Below are 21474 nucleotides of genomic sequence, written 5' to 3' on the forward strand. Positions count from 1 at the left end.
CCAAAAAACATAACAGCTTATATCTATCTTTTATGGCTGACTCGCAATAACACGTGTAACTCCCGAAAGCTTAGTAATTCGAAACTTTCTGATTATATTTTTCTACTCTTACGTTTATAACACTCTCAATCATCCCTAATTAAGGGAAAGGTAGGGGTAGTCGAAAGTTTACATCGAGTTTCACGCGGGAAGAAGTCGCGGGCGTCCGCTAGTATGGACTAAGAAGACAACTCTTCGGGTATGAAATACTTAAATGCATGTTTGAAGTACACGCTACTGATCACAGCCAAGGGCTAATTTGTTTAAACAAAAAGTAAAGTACTCATAATAGGAAAAAGTAAATTTGTCAAGAAAAAAAAATCATTACAATATTGTACTTTAATTTATTTCTTAATCATATCAAAACCAAAACAAAAGCGGTTGTTCCAAAACCGTATAACCAACAATGTAAATAAATACAAATCATAAAGTAACATCTCACAGTTCATTATGTACTTAATTACATATTTATTTTTTTAATATGCAAGTACTATTATGACAAATTAACCAAAATCAAAATACGTACGGGCATAAATAAATATACTTAAACAATACACACATCACAATCTAATATCCGGCCGCTCAGAAATTGCGTTTCTGACAGGTCGTGATCGAATGGGAAATGTAACTTCGAACTGGCGTACAAGGTTGTTGAACTGCGCTGTTTCAAGCTTATACCAACTGTTTCTCTTTGTAGTGATTATTGTAGAGATAAAAAACGAGGCACTAGGGATGATCACAGTTTTTTAAATTGTATACAAATTAGGAGTATGCTAATAGTAAAGCATTTTTTTAAAAGTAACGGTATCTGCGATCATTACTTTCGGAGCTAGAGATTAAAGGGTCAGGTTTGCAGCACTGCTACGGATCCCTGAAAAACGCCCCATTCAAAGTGGCACGAATTAATGACGTCGTTGATTCGCTGATCGTTAGATTTGTATGGGCGTTCAATAACATTACAAATTTCTTTATAATTTGTGCGTTTGTGTTTATAGTTTCTATATTAAAAATGTCACGTTTAATGTAAGGAAGCTAAAAATGTATGCATTTTCATCTAATTGCGATAAAATAATTTTAGTAGATTTAGGAATTTTATAATCTTATTTAGTTTGCAATCCAGTCAATCTCTGTTTCTTAAATATTAATTAGGTAATATTGACCTTATTAACCCGAATGCCTCATAAAAATCAATATATTCAAACCTAGTCATCATCCCCATAGTAATTGAATGTTAGCCCCATACGATCACGACCCGTCAGAAACGCAATTTCTGAGCGGCCGAATATTAGTATCTAACCCCTTAGTAAGCATACACAGTATGTGTTATGGGTACTAAGATAGCTGATATTATCATACACAGTTATATACTATATATAAATACGTATACAATGTATACACCTAGATTTAAAAATTTTCATAATATCGTTATATACTTATCCTAACATATAGATGAATAAAAATATCAATAATATTATTATGCTACATTTTATTAAAATTTATACATCAATTAGTGGTGTAACTACAAACAGTGTTTTAAGTTTAAAACCTTAATATTTGTGTTCTAAAACGGATGGACTGATTTCGACGCGATTATTTTTAATAAAAAACTATTTTTTTAGAAAAGGTAGTCGTAGGCCCAAGTCAAATTTTAAGTACAGTAAAGACGTAAAATACCTTTTTGTAGTTACACCATATTATATTATGTACACTGACGGATATAGTCCTATAAACAATGGATGGTTATTGGTACAGCATATAATAACTTTATTTATCAACATAAGCCTCAAGTGTTTATACAGGGTGCTCGAGAGATTTCCCATAACTCTTGGTTTATATTTTGTAAGCATAATTAATTATCAATGCCTAAGGATGCGTTTTAAAATTAATATTACCGGAGTAAAAAATATTTCTTTTCTAAATAGATCTTTAATTGTGTCCCTTATATTATGACTAAACTGAGACATTGATAAATATCATGAAGTAGCTTACTAGTGAAGTGCGGAGTGCCAGTTGCAATATCTCGTCGATATCGACAGTCTTACCAATACGATTACGTATTTTAAAATGCAAGGATAGATAAAGGCGTGTGTTACATGGATAGTCAGAATTATTTGAATTACTTCATACGAAAACCAGTTTTTTTTTTTTAGTTAAAAAAAATAATTATGCAGTTCGGCTCCTATAAGTGGACTTGTCAATACCTTGAAATTATGAAAAATACTCCACAACACCCTGTATATATAAGCAAACAGGGATGTAACTACTTATACAAATATTATCAATATACATTGGCGATAAAACATTGTTTTACGTTGTATTATTTCTAAGTAAAGGCCAGTGGCGTCAACGATATTTTATACTATTAGATATGTTACGTGCCTACAATATCACCGCAAAAAGTGTTCCACACTCAACGCCTCTGAGCACATACTTGCACAATATTTTTTTGTGTCATCATTATCAACCCATATTCGGCTCACTGCTGAGCTCGAGTCTCCTCTCACAATGAGAGGGGTTAGGCCAATAGTCCACCACGCTGGCCCAATGCAGATTGGCAGACTTCACTCACGCAGAGAATTAAGAAAATTTCCTGGTATGCAGGTTTCCTCACGATGTTTTCCTTCATCGTTTCAGACACGTGATATTTAATTTCTTAAAATGCACACAACTGAAAAGTTGGAGGTGCATGCCCAGACCGGATTCGAACCCACACCCTCCGGAATCGGAGGCAGAGGTCATATCCACTGGGCTATCACGGCTCTTTTTTTTGTTTACTTAAGCGGACCCGATCAAGCTTCGCTTTGACCTGTGTACTTCTTCACTATCCCTACTCTACACTACCCTACCCCTACCTCTTGACTCTTAAACGTTTGTATGGGAAATACAAAAGGGTTGTTTTTATGGTTTTCCTGGCAATTATTCTTATATTTCTCACCTTTAAAACCTCCACGAACATTTAAAGATCAAAATAAGCAGCCATTCTCGAGTGTTACGATGCGCTAATGCCATATCTAATAGTATAAAATATCGTTGAGTGGCGTAAATAGCACTAATGCAGGTGGGGAGCCAAAGGGGGGATTTTTGGATTCACACAAGCGCGGCAGATATGTTGTTAATTACCTCCACCAAGTATGAGCCCTTACTAAAGGAGGTTCCGTAAATCAATTAATATATAGCTCGTGCGGATTACCTTGACACCTGGGGCGAATGATGTTTGTATGAATGTGTTTGATAGCCAGGTATCAAGTTAATGCACACGGGTTATAGTTACGCCACTGGTTAGAGATAATAAGTTAAATAATATTGACGTTAATGAGAGTATTACAAGTAATATCACAAAAACAATATGACAAGTGACATTTTTTTTTGCATTCACAATTTTAAGCCTTGACGGTAAAACACTCATTTTAATAATAATTATAACCATTTAGATTTTAAAATTTTCGAAAAACACGAGTATTCCATAATACTGAATTAAATAAACATCTTAACCCACGTTAATTCGTTGATATATGTCCGACTAACTAGGACCTATAGCCATTGTGGCACGGCGATTATCTTTCTACAAACGCTAACGCTTCGAAAATTAAAAAATGTATTGGAATGACATTCACTATTGATAGGTCACGTGATCAAGTTGTCGGTCGCATCTGTCATTCCCATACATTTTGTTAGTTTTCGAAACAGCGTTTGTAGAAAGAGATTCGACGTGCCATATAGCTAAAGCCCCAGGATTGTTAAGTTCGTCAGTTTGGTTTACGCCAGTGGCGTGAACAAGGTTTTTAGTTAGGGTAGGCATCATACAAACTGTATAATGGAAAACTCCTCCTCATATACATATTCGTGATGAGACCTGTGTAGGCATTGTTTTTGCATCATCATAAGTTTAGGTTTACGCCAAGAACAAGTTTATGATTAAGAATGAAACCAGTTAAATTCCAACGAATTTACGCAAGTTTAGCTATTTATTTATTCGAATAATAATAATTTACATTATTTATTAGTTAGTTAAATATTTTTTTTACATTAAATATGATAGTCTAATTGCTTAATTTTACAAATGAATTTTAATATCATACAAACAAGTAAAAATAAAGCGATGATCACATCATTATTATTATATTAATAAATGTAATATAAAATTAAAAAATGGAAATTTTGAGCATCACAAATTTGAGGAATCGTATGCCTAAAATATTAATGTTTAATTTATTTGAAAATTTTCAACAGATAAATTAATAATTTACACAGACACTTATCAATGTGACCCATTGACCTATTATAATAAAAGGACGCACAATTATGTAGAAAATTTCACTTAATGGCCAATTTTGCTTTGACAATTTAATATTGGTAAAGAAAATTATACGTAAAAGCCTTTAAATATAGTCCAATATTCAATAAAATCCCAAATTTAGAGCAAATTCAACCTTAAGGACTGATTTTAAGGTTTAATTTGCAAATGAGACTACTTAAATTGAGTGCCAATAAGTCGTGTTTGGCACTCATTAAGTGGGTGCGTTTTTTGGTCACTGATTGTGCATCCACTTTTTAATAGGAGATCGATAATGTGACCCCATAATTTGTAATGTAACTTTAAAATTAATAAATACAAGTATATTTGGAAAATACACACATCACAATCGAGCCCCAAAGTAAGCATAGCCTGTGTTATGGATACTAAGATGGCTGATTTCATCATATACATTTTGTATATTACATATAACATAAATACTATAGTGCGCGCACGATAAGTTTGCGCGTGGCCAAAATCGGAACTAATCAAGTGTCGCCATATTATCGTCTATCTCTATCTATCTCTTGGCGGGTAAAAGAGATCACTAACGCTGGCAACACAATTTCACCGCCAGTCGCACGCAGACTTATCTTGCGCGGACACAGTCAAGCTTCGTTTTGACAGATACGCAAGCAACCAATCGCAAGACGACAAACAGAGTTTTTACTCGCTATATTATAAACACACCCAGAAATTGTAAAACACCTATTCTCAAACAAATATTTTCCAGTTGTGGGAATCGAACCCACGGCCCTGGATGCAGAAAGCAGGGTCACTATCCACTGCGCCAACCATCGTGTACAGTGACCCCACATGTGTAATCACTATTTGATGACCCCCTACTTTAACGCATGACCAGGGCCGGACCGTCCATACGGCGAACGGAGCGGTCGCTCCAGGCGCCAAATCCTAGGGGGCGCCGAAATGGTAAAGACAAGATCGAAAAGAAATTTATTTCTTTTCGATCGTCTATATTTAAAGCGAAGAGGTGAAGGCGACGTGCGCGAATTTACTTCTAATAGAGGCGTCTTTCTTTACCTATGGTGCAGGGAGTGCGTTGATTTTAACCCGGGTATATACAGGTAGTAGAGGGCGCTACGGTGATGATTGCACCCAGGCGCTACGTGAACTAGAGTCTTTAACTGTAGTGCATGGGGTGCGTTACACCCGGGTGCCGCGATCTCAGGGGCGCCCAAGCGCCGCTCGCCGCGCGGGTTCTATAGGTACTAGGGGGCGCTAGGGTGATGATTGCACCCGGGCACTACGTGATCGAGAGACGGTATTGTGCCTGATTTTCAATTGGTCTGAGTATGGTCAAAATCTTCGCGTTCCATAAGTTCGTAGCCTAAGTAAGTCAGGAAACTACAAAGCTATAAATTTTTAGTTAATTTATTTTTCAACTTTATTTAGAGCTCAATACACTTATTTTGTTGGCCTGGAAACATTTCTATACCAGCTATTTTTTTTCATTAAACTCTTAGAAAATGCATAGACCATTTTCATAAAAATTTTGAACTCGATAAGTGCTTTTTCTAGCTTCGGAAATAGATAAAAGTCTGATGGAGATGAGACTAGATCATATGAATATGGTGGTAAGGTAAGAATTCTAAATTATACTGATGAATTTCTGCTATTATTTTAACAAACGTTTCACACGTTTGTTAAAAGCATAGCAGAAACTCGCAAATTATCCTGATGAAACAAAACTTTTCTTCTCAATGACCATGGCCATTTTTCTTTAATTTGTCCTCTGAAACATCGCAGCAGATTTCACTGTTAAGCAGAGTTTATATTTAGGCCTTTTTTTAGTAATCCACCGTAATTACATCCCGCGAATCTCAAAAAACTAAGGCCATTACTTTTCCAACACGCAAAACCGCTTCTGCCTTTTTAGAACATTGGATCCTGGTCGTGTCCACTTTTTAGACTGTACTTTTGTTTCTGGAGTAAAATAATATACTCAGGTTTTAACCATGGTCACAAGTATCTGCCTCAAACAACTCCAAGCAGTTGCGAAAATTCGTTAGTCGATCGCGTATTTGTTCAATTCAAAGAAGCCAAGGCGATTATGTGATTTTTGCCTTCTGTTGAGATGCCAATAGTGTCAGCTATCTTCCTAAAAGTCAATCTATCTATCTATCTATCTATCTTCTATGTCTATATCTATTTTATACGGATTTTGATGCGGTTTTCACAAATAGATTAAGCATAGTCCAGGGCAACATATAGGCTTTGTTTCATTAAGATCGGATATATAGCAAAAAACGCGCGACAATCGGCTGCGAACTTTATTTTACACCGACCTTCGGCCAGGGGTTTGTAATAGGGCTTTCGACTGTGGCTTTGGCTGGGCATTTTACCTAAGCGCAAAAAACACGCGGCCTTCGATATATACGAAGGCAGTAATTCACCTTCATTTTTTTTTGCTAAACCTTTCTTCTTCAAGTTCTTCATTGCAGTGATTAAGTTTATTATTAAGATTAAGATACTCGATTTTTTTTCATGTTAAAAATACGAGTACCTAGTCACGATTTGTTTGACGGGATCGCGTGGGGAACGTAACGAATACATATATATTGAATAATGTAGCTTTAACATGAGGGTAATTTAAAAATAATAATAATAAAAAAGAACAACCGACCTTAAAATCATAATAAAGTTTCCATTAAATTAAAAGCGAAACATAACATCGTATGTGCTACCTTCTGATCAGTTTGAAGGCGGTACCAAGTTAGTGCTGTGTTAATTAAAGCCGTATCTGAAAGAAGTATCTGAAAATCCAGTTAAAATCTTTATGATTTAAACGGCTTGAATCGAATCGAAATCGAACGGTCGAATTGAGAAACCTCCTCCTTTTTTTGAAGTCGGTTAAAAATGTATGACATTCCGATATAAATTAGGCTACGAACTTTTCAAACGTCCCTAGTATATAATGTTAGGAACAAACGGGAAAGGCGCCATAATTGGATCTCGCTCCATTCTAAAATTTACCTCGGTCCGGCGCTGCGCATGACCCCTTAATGTCGCTGGATTAATTCTCTAAAATATATTTATTATTAGAAGCTGAAAAAAGTATATTACAACTTAATATATGTACCATGAGTTATTATTAAAAGATCATTATTATGAATGATATTATTACAAAGATCTATTATGTATGTCACAGTAAAATTGTAAATACCGTCAGATTATAATCTATCTAGCGAGATTGTGAACTGCAACATACTCCAAAGAACCGGAACTCTGAAACCAATGGTTAGGTTATAGGTATTTTATATTAAATAAAAAAAGGCTACCTCCTATTTCTGTTGAATAATAACACGTTAAATTGTAAGCAGTATGTTGCGGTCACAGATTAAAGAATAATAGGTAGATAGAGCGCACGGAAGACGACGGTGTCGTAGCCGTTCCAAATACAAAATTTAAAAACGAATATATTCACGAGTCTGTACGACACGAGGCGTCGCATTAGTAATTTTTAATATTATACAAGAAAAATGGCGTCTTATATTTATAAATATTTTGAAAACTTCACAAAAACTAAAGAAAAAAGATGGACTATTTTGTCATTGGTAATTATTGATTATTATATTAATTTACGTAATTTTTGTCAGTTTTAAATTTAAAATAAAATTGTTTAAACGGAGGTCAATGAGACGCGTGACATATAGGTTTCATGGGTTTCACTGGCTTCACCACGTTGCTTGTAAAGACTCATTCTGGATCATTCTTTATTCTGTGGATGCGTTTTACAATTTTTCGACTCTTTCGACAGTTAACAATCTTGCGAGATAGATTATAATCTAACGGTATTTGTAATTTTACAGTGACATATAAGCAGGTAGACAAAATTACTTCGAACCAGCAGAACTTTTTTATAATGAAGATTTTTTTTTGCAGCAATCAAAATAAGTGATATAGGCATAGTAATCTAAGTCTGAGGTATTTTTGTTTTATTTTTCATCATTCCGGTCTATTAGTAGCCCAATATTTAAATATTTTCTTTGTCAAAATCTCTTTGTTTGTTTGTTTGTTAAAATCTCTACTAAGAAGTCTCTGCTGGTATAAAGTAGCACTTACAAATATTTTTGATACAATATTGTACTTTATTTTACATTAAAATAAAATGTGTTGTTCCTTTTAGATCTTATGGTTCGCTCTGGTTTCACATTTTTGTTGTTCTGCGTCACACCTGAAAATATTAGATTTAGTTATATTACGTCATCGATGATGATGATGATGATGATGATGATGATGATGATGATGATGATGATGATGATGATGATAATGAGGATGATGATAAATATGATGATGGTGATGACGATGACGATGACGATGATGATGATGATGATGATGATGATGATGATGATGATGATGATGATGATGATGATGATGATGATGATGATGATGATGATGATGATGATGATGATGATGATGATGATGATGATGATGATAATGATGATGATGATGATGATAACGAATGACGAAGAGTCTCTCATCACCTCAGGCCTGCGGCGGCTCGTCCATCGGGTTGGCGCGCGGCAGCTCATCCCCGGCGTCCACATGCCGCTCCTCGCGCTCGAACGTCACCGATGACGAGCCGCTCCTGCTCGTCGATGATGATGACGTAGACGATGACGGTGATGCCGTCTCGCACGCCTCCGAAGTGCTCGAGTCCCTGGCAATTTCAATCTCAGACTAAATATATAAGGACTAGTATCACACCCAAATTCACGAACAAAATTTTCTGCCATTTTCTAAGGAAAACGAGCTAAGATTTCATACATATCTTATACTAAACTAGCAGTTTTGGTTCGTTTTTTACACCATTTAACTACACAAAAAGGTATTTTTACGGAGGTTTTTAACCGACGGACACGATTTTAAACTATGAAACATCGATTCATAGAGACATTGTTTATAATCGCATAAGATCGTTGATCATATCCTTTGACAGAAAAATAATGTATTGCGAGGCAGGTCTTTATCTAATTAGTCTGAGATTTCAATGAATTCATATATTACCTTATTTCTCAAATTTTATATAAACATAATTTTGTATAGCACTTGGAATAAGCAAACTTCAAATCGACTACTGCATTGAAAACGTCATCAATCCGCCATCAATACCCATATTAGTGTTGCATTTTTTGGGAGAGAATGAATATTATTTCGAAAGTATCATTAGTATCAGTAAATTTGTAAAATCAAAAATAGTAAAAAAAAAATATTTTCTATTTCCGTCAGGGTACAATGACTGATTCTGAGCTCCATACAATTCTTTACCATCTCCTTTCATCTTTCTGCTTCTAAGAGACTCTGAGTTATCTTATTGATGACTTTGGTCCACCTAGTGGGGGGTTGACCAACACTTTCTCAAGATCACACAGAGAAACTCCAAGCAAAGCTTGTTCTATCGTCCGCTGTGTGACTCTGAGCCTTCTTAATAGGCCCATAGTTAGCGACCAAGTCTCGTTAACCACTTTAGACATAATTAATATACAAACCCATGCCAAATGACGTGTCCCAATTTTGTATGTTGGCTGGGCCTACAATCCGAGTGTCAACTAAGCAGAACAAATTATTTTTATCTTAAAAGAACGTATAATATAAAGCTTAAAATCTACAATAAAAATGTTTTAGGAACCCAAATTTTTATTAAATTAATTATATAAAATATAATTTTTATCATGGCAACATTGCTCGTCACTCACAGATTGTCAGTGATCTTCACGAAGTCACGTTCGTTTATGGTGTTTTTAAAGCAATTTAAGGAATTCTTTTGTTTCATGCTTCTCTGTCTACAATTAAATGTAACTTATGTCATAATGACATGACATTGACAGCTTACACCGGATATGAATTGTATCCCACTAATTTTTATTGGCTATTCTGAATACTTTTACTGTATTGTCTATGTTTAATTTGTAGACAAGGGAGCGACACGAAACAAAAAAAATATTTATCTATTTAATGCGGGTTCCAATGATTCGATACAAATTGCTGTTATCTATCCGTAAAAAAAAATTATCGACCTGCTTAAAAATTATAAATAACTAGCGGACGCCCGCGACTTCGTCCGCGTAAATTTCGATGTCAACTTTACTACTACCCCTACCCTACCCTACCCTACCCCTACCCCAACCCTACCCTACCCAACCCCTACACCTACCCTACCCCTACCCCTATCCTACCCCTACCTTACCTACACCCTACCCCCATCCTACCCCTACCCTCCCCGTACCCTATCCCTTTCGTACCCCTATCTCACGCCTACCCTACCCCTACCCTACCACTTCCCTATCCTACCCGTACCTCTACCCTACCACTACCCTACCTCTACACCTACCCTACCACTACCCTAAACCCGGCCCTAAACCTACCCTACCCCTACACTACTCCTACGCTTACCCACCCTACCCTACCCTGTAACTTCTCTATCTTACTCCTACCCTTAGCGAAATCGGTCCAGTCCTTCGAGAGTGGTGGTATGACCAAGAGAAGTAGAGACTTCTATGCTAATAATATAAAGAGGTAAAGTTCGTGTGGTTGTAGGAGGTAATCTATGGATCTACTGGACCGATTTGGAAAATTGTTTTACCAATAGAAAGCTACGTTATTTGCGAGTGTCTTAGGCTATGTTTAATCCCCATATTCACACGGGAACGGGAACTACGTAAATGAAAGCGCCGGGCGTCATATAGCGGAATTTCTGCGTCTTTTAGAAATTTTGTATTATCTCCGAAACTATTTAAGTAATTAACATACTGTAAAGGGCAAATCTTATCTCCATAATATCCTTGTGATTATTAAATAATTTATTTTAATAAGGATTAAAGTTTAGTTGTATAAATAATGACGTAAACCTAAGTATATAAAATTAATAATTTTTAAAACACAAAAGGTACTGTATCTGCTAATATATAGAAGATAGATATATGGTGTCGCGGACTTTTTTGTAGAACTTTTAAAGATACATAAATTCTCCATACATTAATTTCAATTTTACACAATAGTTAAGGCAGCGCATGCGAATAAGTCTGTTTAAGAGGATTTTCAGTCCGACCTGTATGACAAAAACTGTGATAACTCGGCTAATATATACGATACCAATATAAAATATAGCCTATAGCACTATAGATAATGTAGCATTCTACTGGTGAAAGAATTTCTAAAATCGGACCAGTAGTTCCGAAGATTACCCCATTTAAAATATGTGACAAACTTACAAACTTTACCTCTTTATAATATTAGTATAGATATAGATAAAGGCCCATTTTGGGACATGTCCTTTCATCTTTACATCTAACAGACTCTGAGTTATCTTATTGATGTTTTCAGTTCACTTGGTCGATCAACACTGCGCTTTTCGGTGTGGGGTCGCCATTCCAGCACCTTGAGACCCCAACATCCATCGTATCTTCGAACTATGTGCTTTGTCCATTGCCACTTCGACTTCGCGACTCGTTGAGCTATGTCAGTGACTTTGGTTCATCTGTGGATATCCTCATTTCTGATTCGATCACACAGAGAAACTCCAAGCATAGCTCGCTCCATCACTCGCTGAGTGACTCTGAGCCTTCTTACCAATCAAGATATTGAAAGTATTTGATAGTAAAGAGATCGAATTTTTTTTTTCTTGTGTTGCTTTTAGTTGATTGTGTCCGACATTTTTTAGATACCTATTAATTTACATTGTATATTTTGACATTGATTCATTGCTGACAACTGTAGTTTTGATAAGCAATTTTAATTAGTGAATGCTGTGTTAACATATAATTAGCTGTGCAATAACTAAGTATGTTATTGATATGTGACATTGTATCAGCTGTTGGTTGTCCTTATTAAATAAATAAAAGGTTGAAATTGATTCACTCACTTGTGGAAGCCGTTGGTCTGACATGTGTTGTATCCACCACAGAACTGGCACTTCAACCCGACCACATGGAATTTTACTATTGAAAGCTGAAAAATAATTTTATAATTATTTAATTAATGACTTTCATACAAAATTCTGATAATGATGATGATGAAATATAGATAGATTACCTTGTGACAGTCTTTGCATAAAATTGTGGTTTTGTAGTCTGCATATTCGGGGGGCATAGGAGTCGCATCCACTTCAGAGTCCAAGTAGTTCCACAACTGTGAATAGAATAGCATGGTTATAGTCAAGGCAAGTTTTTTGATGACAATCCCATGATATGCGGGCGACGGGGCGAAAGGTTGCGCGGGTGTGAAATCGTGCGGGGAAGTGAGGTGAAACTTTACACAAACATGTTGGCGTTGTCGCTTGATTTCATTGATTTTTCGCAGAAATTGATAGTAATAGTACATTATTATTATTTTTTTTTTATTCTTTACAAGTTAGCCCTTAACTACAATCACACCTGATGGTAAGTGATGATGCAGTCTAAGATGGAAGCGAGCTAACTTGTTAGGAGGAGGATGCAAGCTTTGATACAAGCGTATCAAAATGTCATCATATGGAAAACAGATAGGACAGCAAAGATACAAATTCATTTTCAGAAAGTGTGTTTCCTCACAAATGTGTTATAAAACGTCGTGACATACGTGCGCTTTGATAATTACAGCCACTGCTTCCTTACTATAGCTCTCGCTTGCGGCTCGAGCTTGCAATATTGCCTCTGCTGTTAATTTCTTACCGCATATATTTTATCTGGTGGGAGGCTTCGGCCGTGGCTAGTTACCACCCTACCGGCAAAGACGTACCGCCAAGCGTTCCAGTACGATGCCGTGTAGAAACCGAAAGGGGTGTGGATTTTCATCATCCTCCTAACAAGTTAGCCCGCTTCCATCTAAGACGGCATCATCACTTACCATCAGATGAGATTGTAGTCAAGGGCTAACTTGTACAAAATAAATAAAAAAATCCTTCCTTCGCCACTGGTACTCACATTGGTCATATCGATCATGCTGGTCTGGCAGGTGGGGCACGCGTAGTGGCCGGACTTGAGCATCTGCTCGAAGCGGGGCCGGTGCAGAAACCGAAAGGGGTGTGGATTTTCATCATCCTCCTAACAAGTTAGCCCGCTTCCATCTAAGACTGCATCATCACTTACCATCAGGTGAGATTGTAGTCAAGGGCTAACTTGTAAAGAATAAAATTAAAAAAAAAAAAATCCATCCTTCGCCACTGGTACTCACATTGGTCATATCGATCATGCTGGTCTGGCAGGTGGGGCACGCGTAGTGGCCGGACTTGAGCATCTGCTCGAAGCAGGGCCGGTGCAGCAGGTGCCCGCAGTCGGGGATGTGGCACGGGATGCGCGACGTGTGGATGTCCTCGAGGCACACCGGGCAGTTGGCTCGGGATACGTTCTCCACGCACTAAATAAAATATAAATAAATAAATAAATATACTTAAACAATACACATCACTATCTAGCCCCAAAGTAAGCATACAGAGTAGCTTGTGTTATGGGTGCTAAGATAGTTGATATTATAATATTAATATATAGTATTTTTTTCCTTACATGGCAAAAAAGGTAAACAAAGGTCCGTCGTCACGACATTCACATATTTCTCACAAACCGTCCGTTTAAACTAAATCATTTATATACACATCACTTCATTTAACGCGCACACCGCGAATTACATAAAAACTGCTTGTAATTAACTATTATATCACATTTATTTCACTAAAAACGAAATCACAACAAGTTTTATTTCTACAGATTAACGAAAATGTTGCGAATTTGACATTTCGTAATGCTAGATTGTCTATGAATTGAAGAGACGGGAAAGATACATGAAATTATAACTTGTCGATAATTAGGTATGTACATATTTTTTAATTTTAATATTTGTGTCCTTTGTGGCTTATAAATAAAATAAATGTGTATCTTTATTAACACAGCACCAAAGAATATACTCCATGGAGAAGAAGTAAATCTACATACATGAAAACGTTGGACATAGCAGCGACATTATTTCCGCATACGAATATTTTTTTATAAAGTCAGTGGCAATTTTAAATGGAGATTTTTGATTTTAAAATAGTTGAAGGACCTAATTGAGAAAAAACAAATAATAATTTAAAAAAATTTATACAACCGACTTCAAAATATTAACGTACCCACGAAATTAAAAAAGGGAAAAATAATATCATTATATTTTCTGCCAAGCCAGTGTATTCAATCTATTAATTCAAGGTGTACCCTATCGTAAAGATTTTTGTTTCTCAGACATTATTTTTGTCTGTCATGTGTTTTTTTCAGTAACGACTTAAGTCAACATCAGACGGGCTTGGCAGCGACTTCAAAATGATCAATAAGTAGAAAATATAATAATGTTATCTTTCCCTTTTTAGTTTCGTGGGTATGTTAACATTTTGAAGTCGGTTGTATTTTTTCATAATACTTTTTTTTTTATATTTTTAATATACCTAATAAATAAATCAATCCATATGAAATTCAACCTAAAATCCACCCATCTGAAAGTCGGAATTTTCGGTTAGTTATATTATTGTTAGTCATACACTACTCAGCAATCAGCAATAATATAACAACCAAACAACAAATAAATAACAAGACTAACAATTGCAAACGAAACAAATAAGTAATGATGATATGGAACAAACATTGACACGACCTCACTGTGAGCATGGAAGCGACAATGTGGCACTTTTTGCTCGCAGTTAACTCATCCTAAACCGAGCTTAACCGATCGCGGCGCGAGTGCTCCCGAATGTTTGTAATTATATAGCACGATCAAAAATGATTAAAAAACCGATAAACCGATTCTTCAACCACTTGCAAAATTTTTAAATTAAGAATAAAGAAAACAATACACAAATACGACTTGAATATTATGATTGCTGGATCAGAAAAATAAATAAAAGATTTGAAATACTAATGGAAAAAAATTTATTACTTTTGTTTCGCAACATGGTGAGATTTTTATTTTTCTGGTATACGTAAATCGTGATAGTCAGAGTTATTAGGATATTATATAAAGAAGTTTGAGAGATAGTGATGTACAAGGGGCCGAAACTTTAGTACAAAGGTTTTTGAATATATGACATTATGCGGTAATAAATTTAGTAGGTTCTAGAGCTAGAAAAATGTTACGAATTATAATTAGAGACAGACAGTAAGTGTACATTAATTCCAATTATGTTCTACATAGTCATTTGGACTAGTGGTGTATAACCAAGGTAAAAAAAGAAAGAAATAATAATCTTTAATTCAATAGAAAAATATTTTTGTCGCTTTTTTGTTTTTCTCAATTGTTTTCTTCAACAATTTAAAAATTAAAAATTTCCATTATAAATTGCCACTGACTTTATTTCAAAAATATTCGTATGCGGAAATAATGTCGCTACTATATCCAACAAAATGAAATGAAATGTTAATGTTTTTTAACTTTTGTATCTTTTGTAATTTTTAAAAATGTAAACTGTAAAATTTTTGTAATTTATGTACTTGGAAATAAAGGCTATATTATTATTATTACTATATCCAACATTTTCATGTATTTCATGATTCACTTCTTCTCCTTGGTGTATATATTCTTAAAATGATATTTAATTTCCTAAAATGCACACAACTGAAAAGTTGGAAAACGAAACGAATATGGAACGTATTCGTTTTTTAAGATGACGTATAGTAACGGATATTTTAGTTTAGTTATTTCAGATATAACGATACCTACTTGATATCGTTACGATGCCCGCGGTTAACTTCTCAACCCTACTGATTGTCTTTGGTTCATAGTCAGCCATTATTGTTGTTTAAAATTGACATCTAAGAAAATTTCAAGTATACAATTATATACTACATATAAAAAAAAATGAATCGCATAATGTGTTGGTAAGCGCATAACTCAACAACGCCTGGACCAATTTGGCCAAATCTTTTTTTAAAATGTTCAAGTTCAAGGATGGTTTTAACGACGAGAAAAATTAGAATTATTGCTGGAAAAACCCTAAAAATAGCCCTTTTCTTTTTCCCATACAAATGATTTGTAACTAAAACGTAGTCAATTTGAGCTTTATTGCTAGGGGTAGGGTAGGGGTAGGGGTAGGGTAGGCGTAGGGGTAGGGGTAGGGTAGGGTAGGGGTAGGGTAGAGGTAGTTGAAAGTTTACATCGAGTTTCACGCGGACGAAGTCGCGGGTGTCCGCTAGTACTACATATAAATACTTATATAATGTATAAATACACACAGACACTGGAAAACACCCATGCTCATCACACAAATATTTTCCAGTTCCAGCACTGTCACAATCATGTGCATCATCACTACATGTACAGCATCATCGACTGTTTGCAACTACTAGGTGCCGCACAAATGCAGGTAAACGGTCACCAATAGTAAGAATGACACAGACGTATATTAAGCACTTCAAAAACATACACATTTTTGCCAGTCGAGTAGGTACTTTTAAAAAGTTGGTCATCAGTACGATTAAAAGCGATTAATAATTTTGCTATTTATTTATATATTTTAATTTTTATTGTAATTGTGTCATTTCTGTTTTTGTTTTTTTTTATTTCATTATTTTCTTTTCTTTGTATAAAAGCACTTTGTTAGATAATTTAATTTGAAAATCATTTTTATCAGCCCCATCTACATTTTGTATAATTACTCGTGGATAGAGATGTGGGTTGTGTATGTAAACTATTTGTTTTTAAATTTTTTTTAAGTTTTGTAATATATATTATTGTACAAAACTGTTTTATAAATAAAATAAAATCATCATCATGCAGAGGTTAACTAAATAAATCTATGGTTTTGCAGACACATTTGAAAATAATGTGAACAAAATGACTTAAAGTGAAAAGTTATTGGACTTTATTTTAGTATATAATTATCGTCGTCGTTGTCATCAACCCATATTCGGCTCACTCTGAGCTCGAGTCTCCTCTCAGAATGAGAGGGGTAAGGCCAACACCACGCTGGCCCAATGCGGATTGGCAGACTTCACACACGCAGAGAATTAAGGTAATTCTCTGGTACGCAGGTTTCCTCACGATGTTTTCCTTCACCTATTGAGACACGTGATATTTTATTTCTTAAAATGCACACAACTGAAAAGTTGGAGGTGCATGCCGCGGACCGGATTCGAACCCACACCCTCCGGAATCGGAAGCAGAGGTCATAACCACTAACCATGGGCTATCACGGCTCATGTATATAATAATATATTATAAGTTTAGGTTATAATAAAAATTTTAATAAAAAAATACAACCGACTTCAAAACCTAAAAACGTACCCACTAAACTAAAAAGCGAAAAATAACATCATAATATGTTCTACCTGCTGATCAGTATGAAGGCGGTGCTTAGCCGGTGTTGTCTTAATTTAAATTATATCAGCAGGTAGAACATATTATGATGTTATTTTTGAAATCGGAAAAAAAAAAAAAAAAATACCGACCGAATTGAGAACCTCCTCCTTTTTGAAGTCGGTTAAAAAATAAATGACTAATTAGTCACATAAAAAGGTTAGATCGTAGTCTTGTAACAGAAAAAAAAATTAAATTACAAATGCAGTTGCCGCATTCCTGCTTCTTGTATGCAAGTACTAACAGTGGAATTCATAGACGTTGTAGGGGCACCCAGGGGATCATTCAGTCGCTGAGTGTCCAATTTAACCTCTATTTGTTTGAGAATTTGACACTTGACTTGACACACTAGCGGGTGAATGATCCCTTGGGGGTGTCCCTAGAACGTCTATGAATTCCAGTGTAAGTATGTATCACATGCGTACCCTGTGACCGACGCACTGCAGCTGCACGGGCAGGCACATGTTGCAGCGCTCGCAGTGAAAGAACCGGTCGCGACCGCCCACGCGGCAGATGCCGCACCCCTCGCAGTGGTACTGCTTCTTGTCTTCATCGTCAAACAGGTTGCAGATCAGGCATGTATACTGCAAGAATTAAATGTATATTAGGGCTGTCCAAACCAGCCCCTGTAGCGAAGTGGCACGTCGATTCACTTTCTACGATCGCAAACTAGTAAAGGAATGACATTTGCTATCGACAGGTCACGTGATCAAGATCTGTCATTCCCGTACAATTTTCTAGTTTTCGAAGCATTTGCGATCGTAGAAAGAGAATCGACGTGTCACTTGGATACAGGGGCAGATAATCAATGGTGAATTTATTTTAACTAGCCGATGACCGCAAGTCTTCTACTTTGGTAGTTAGAATCGCACGGCATGGCACCTCATGACTGACTGCCGTCGGAAAAACGCGTGTATTATATTAGATTGTAAAGACGTCTCATGAGGTTATTCAGAGGCTTCTAATTTACTGCAACAATCATATCAGAGCAGACTCAAAAGTAAACATAATATTTAGACAGCCTCTGTGACGCAGTGGATTTACAAAACAGAGGTCCAGGTTCGATCCCCACTGGGCCAGATGAGGTGAAGTTTTGTAAATATTAATTAAAAATATAAATATATGAAAAATCAATTCTTAAAGAGTAAACTCCAATATAAAACAAATTCATACTAACCTTCCCAAACCGGACACCACAATTGGAGCATTCAGCCTGCACCTTCTGCCGCATATCACACTCGGTGCAGATGAGCTCAGTGACCGACTTCCTGTTGAAGTAGTGTTGTTCCTTCTCGTCGTGACAGTAGCGACACATGTACAGCTTGTTGCAGCATGGGGTCTGGATATTAGAAATATATCATCATTAACAGCCCATATTCTGCTCACTCTTGGGCATGAATCTTCTCTCAAATTGAGAAAAAAAAAAATTGAGAGAGGTTAGGCTAATAGTCCTAGCCCAACACAGAATTGCAGACTTCAAACACATTGAGAATTAAGAAAATTCTCAGGTATGCAGGTTTTCTTCACTGTGTTTAATTAAATATATTACATTAAATATATCACATGTCTTTTAAGACATATTTGATTTAGTAGTTGTACATATAAGAATATTTTTACTTTCAGAAGACTGTTTGGTAAAGTGTAAAAAAAAGTGTGTCACATGAGCGTAAATAAGGAATGGAAAAACATATAAAAATATTATATGTGTGTGAGTTTCTTAAGCAATTTTTTTGAAGTATTCTAATTATAATAAAAAAATCAATATGTCCTCCTCTGTATGAGGGATACAGAGGAGGAATAATTTAAATACCAGTTTCTGCTGTATTGATGTCTATTAAGATTCCACACAAAGTGTTACTGATGTCAAATTACTGTACTACATCCAAACGAAATAATTATGTCCTTTGGGAATAGAAGAACTATGCATGTAAATTAAATTTCACTTTTACATACACCTAAAAATTTACAGCTTGTAACATCATCATTAACAACCCATATTCAGCTTACTGTTGAGCATGGGTCTCCCCTCAGAATGAGAAGGGAGACATACCTGAGAATTTTCCTATCTATAGGTTAGATAGGAAAATTCTCAGGTATGCAGGATTCCTCACAATGTTATTTCTTCACTGTTTGGGACATGTGGTATTTAACTTTTTAAAATGCACTAAGCTGAAAATTTGGAGGTGCATGCCCCAGACCGGATTCGAACCTACACCCTCCAAATCGTAGGCAGAGGTCATATCCAATAGGCTATTATGTCACATATGCTTGTAGCATATTGGCAACATTTCTGTTCTTTTTTGTATTTTTCACTCAAGAATCACTGCCATTTGTATCTGTTCCTAGACCCGGCAGTTAAGGAAAAGCTTCTTAAAGTGTTGGTCAAAGCTTTTCGCAATAAGTCTATTGTGTTGACATTATTAGGGGTTATTGGGTATGTTGTGAATGTACAGACAGACAGAAGACTAATTGATAATATGCATAGATTTAAATTGTTACAAAGTGAAGCGTTAATTTGCTGTCAATCTATTTGGTTACATTTTTTCAGAATATTGTTGGCTATTGTAAATGTTCCTTATTCAATCAATATGGAAATTAATCAGAACATTCAATTCACAATTATATATTAGACATAATTTTAAGTTCATTATAGTTCATTGACATGCTTTGTTTTCCCAATTTGCGTATCATTACACTATTACATTGAGGTTTTGCGTGGATGTACGAATGTTATAAATATAGAAACGAGTGTTTTGAACTCTTGTATCGTGGTTACTACACCAGTCCCGGAACTATAAAACAACACTTATTTAGCATCATTAAGCTGCAATATCTTACCACAAATTTAGCACGCCTCTTGTAATGTGCACATCCGATGCGTTTTTCGATAATTTGATCAGCGGCTACTGCGTTTTCGACTTCTTCACCGTTCGTAGTTTGTGATGCCTCCGACATCTTTTTAGAGTAACATGCACTCGAGTTACGCCACGATTTTACCACTTTTTTAAATAGACGGCGTCTGAATGAATTCCTTCAATTAGATTTGGATTATTGAACAATTAATGGAAAGTGCTAACTTTATTGATATCGTGACATTCAATGAGACAAACTATCGTCAAACTGTCAATGTCATTGACAAAATGGTGGAAGGTGGAATTGACATTGACATTCTTTGACTTTGACACCGAGGTTTCTGTTTTGTGGCCACATAAAGCCGAATTCACATCATGTAACAAAGACCTAATTAAATTAACTTGGAAGTTCGTTACAATATTAAAATGGAAAAAGTTTCATTTCAAATCACAGATTAATCAATAATTTACGTAATTGTTGTTAGCTGTTGTTAGTGATAAAGAAATACAAATTATGAAAAAAGTTTAGAAGACGTGTGACGTTTGTTTATTTTTATGAGTTGCGCCGGCTTCACACGTAAAGACTCACTCTGGCACGTTACTCTGTGTTTAAAATATATTATACAAGTGTGATATTTGCCAGACGAATTACGGTAAAAACCATTCGCTGAATTCCTCGGCCAGTATCTAAATTTGTTACTATTCTACTGTACTGAAGACTGACAACGACAAGCTTAGACCATTTAAATAAAACAGGACCTGCCTCGCTAACCGTTACCCCTCTAGCAAAGATCAAAAATCTATGATCTAACGCGTTTATAAAAACTGTTGCTATAGAATCGATGTTTCATTGTTGTAATCGTTTTCGTCGTGTAAAGAGCTACCTAAAAATGCCGGTTTCTTTTAGGTGGCATATGGCACATATACATAATGGCATAAAAAACGGTCAAAACTTGTAGTTTAGTAAAAGATGGA

The 21474-nt window shown here is 35.6% G+C and overlaps 1 protein-coding gene across 1 annotated transcript; it reads right to left on the reverse strand.

Annotated features, from left to right (window-relative positions):
* Window positions 1–363: 363 nt before the first annotated feature.
* On the reverse strand, window positions 364–20767 carry LOC112047073 (RING finger and CHY zinc finger domain-containing protein 1). Its single transcript, XM_024083991.2, has 8 exons — window positions 20486–20767; window positions 18825–18986; window positions 18073–18231; window positions 13505–13687; window positions 12386–12481; window positions 12216–12301; window positions 8839–9014; window positions 364–8528 (listed from the first exon to the last, which is right to left on the reverse strand). The coding sequence occupies exons 1-7, from the start codon at window positions 20600–20602 to the stop codon at window positions 8840–8842; spliced, it is 978 nt and encodes a 325-aa protein (XP_023939759.1). The 5' UTR covers window positions 20603–20767; the 3' UTR covers window positions 364–8528; window position 8839.
* Between the last annotated feature and the right edge of the window lie 707 nt (window positions 20768–21474).

This window comes from Bicyclus anynana, chromosome 20 (assembly GCF_947172395.1).
Source record: "Bicyclus anynana chromosome 20, ilBicAnyn1.1, whole genome shotgun sequence".
NCBI lineage: Eukaryota > Metazoa > Arthropoda > Insecta > Lepidoptera > Nymphalidae > Bicyclus > Bicyclus anynana.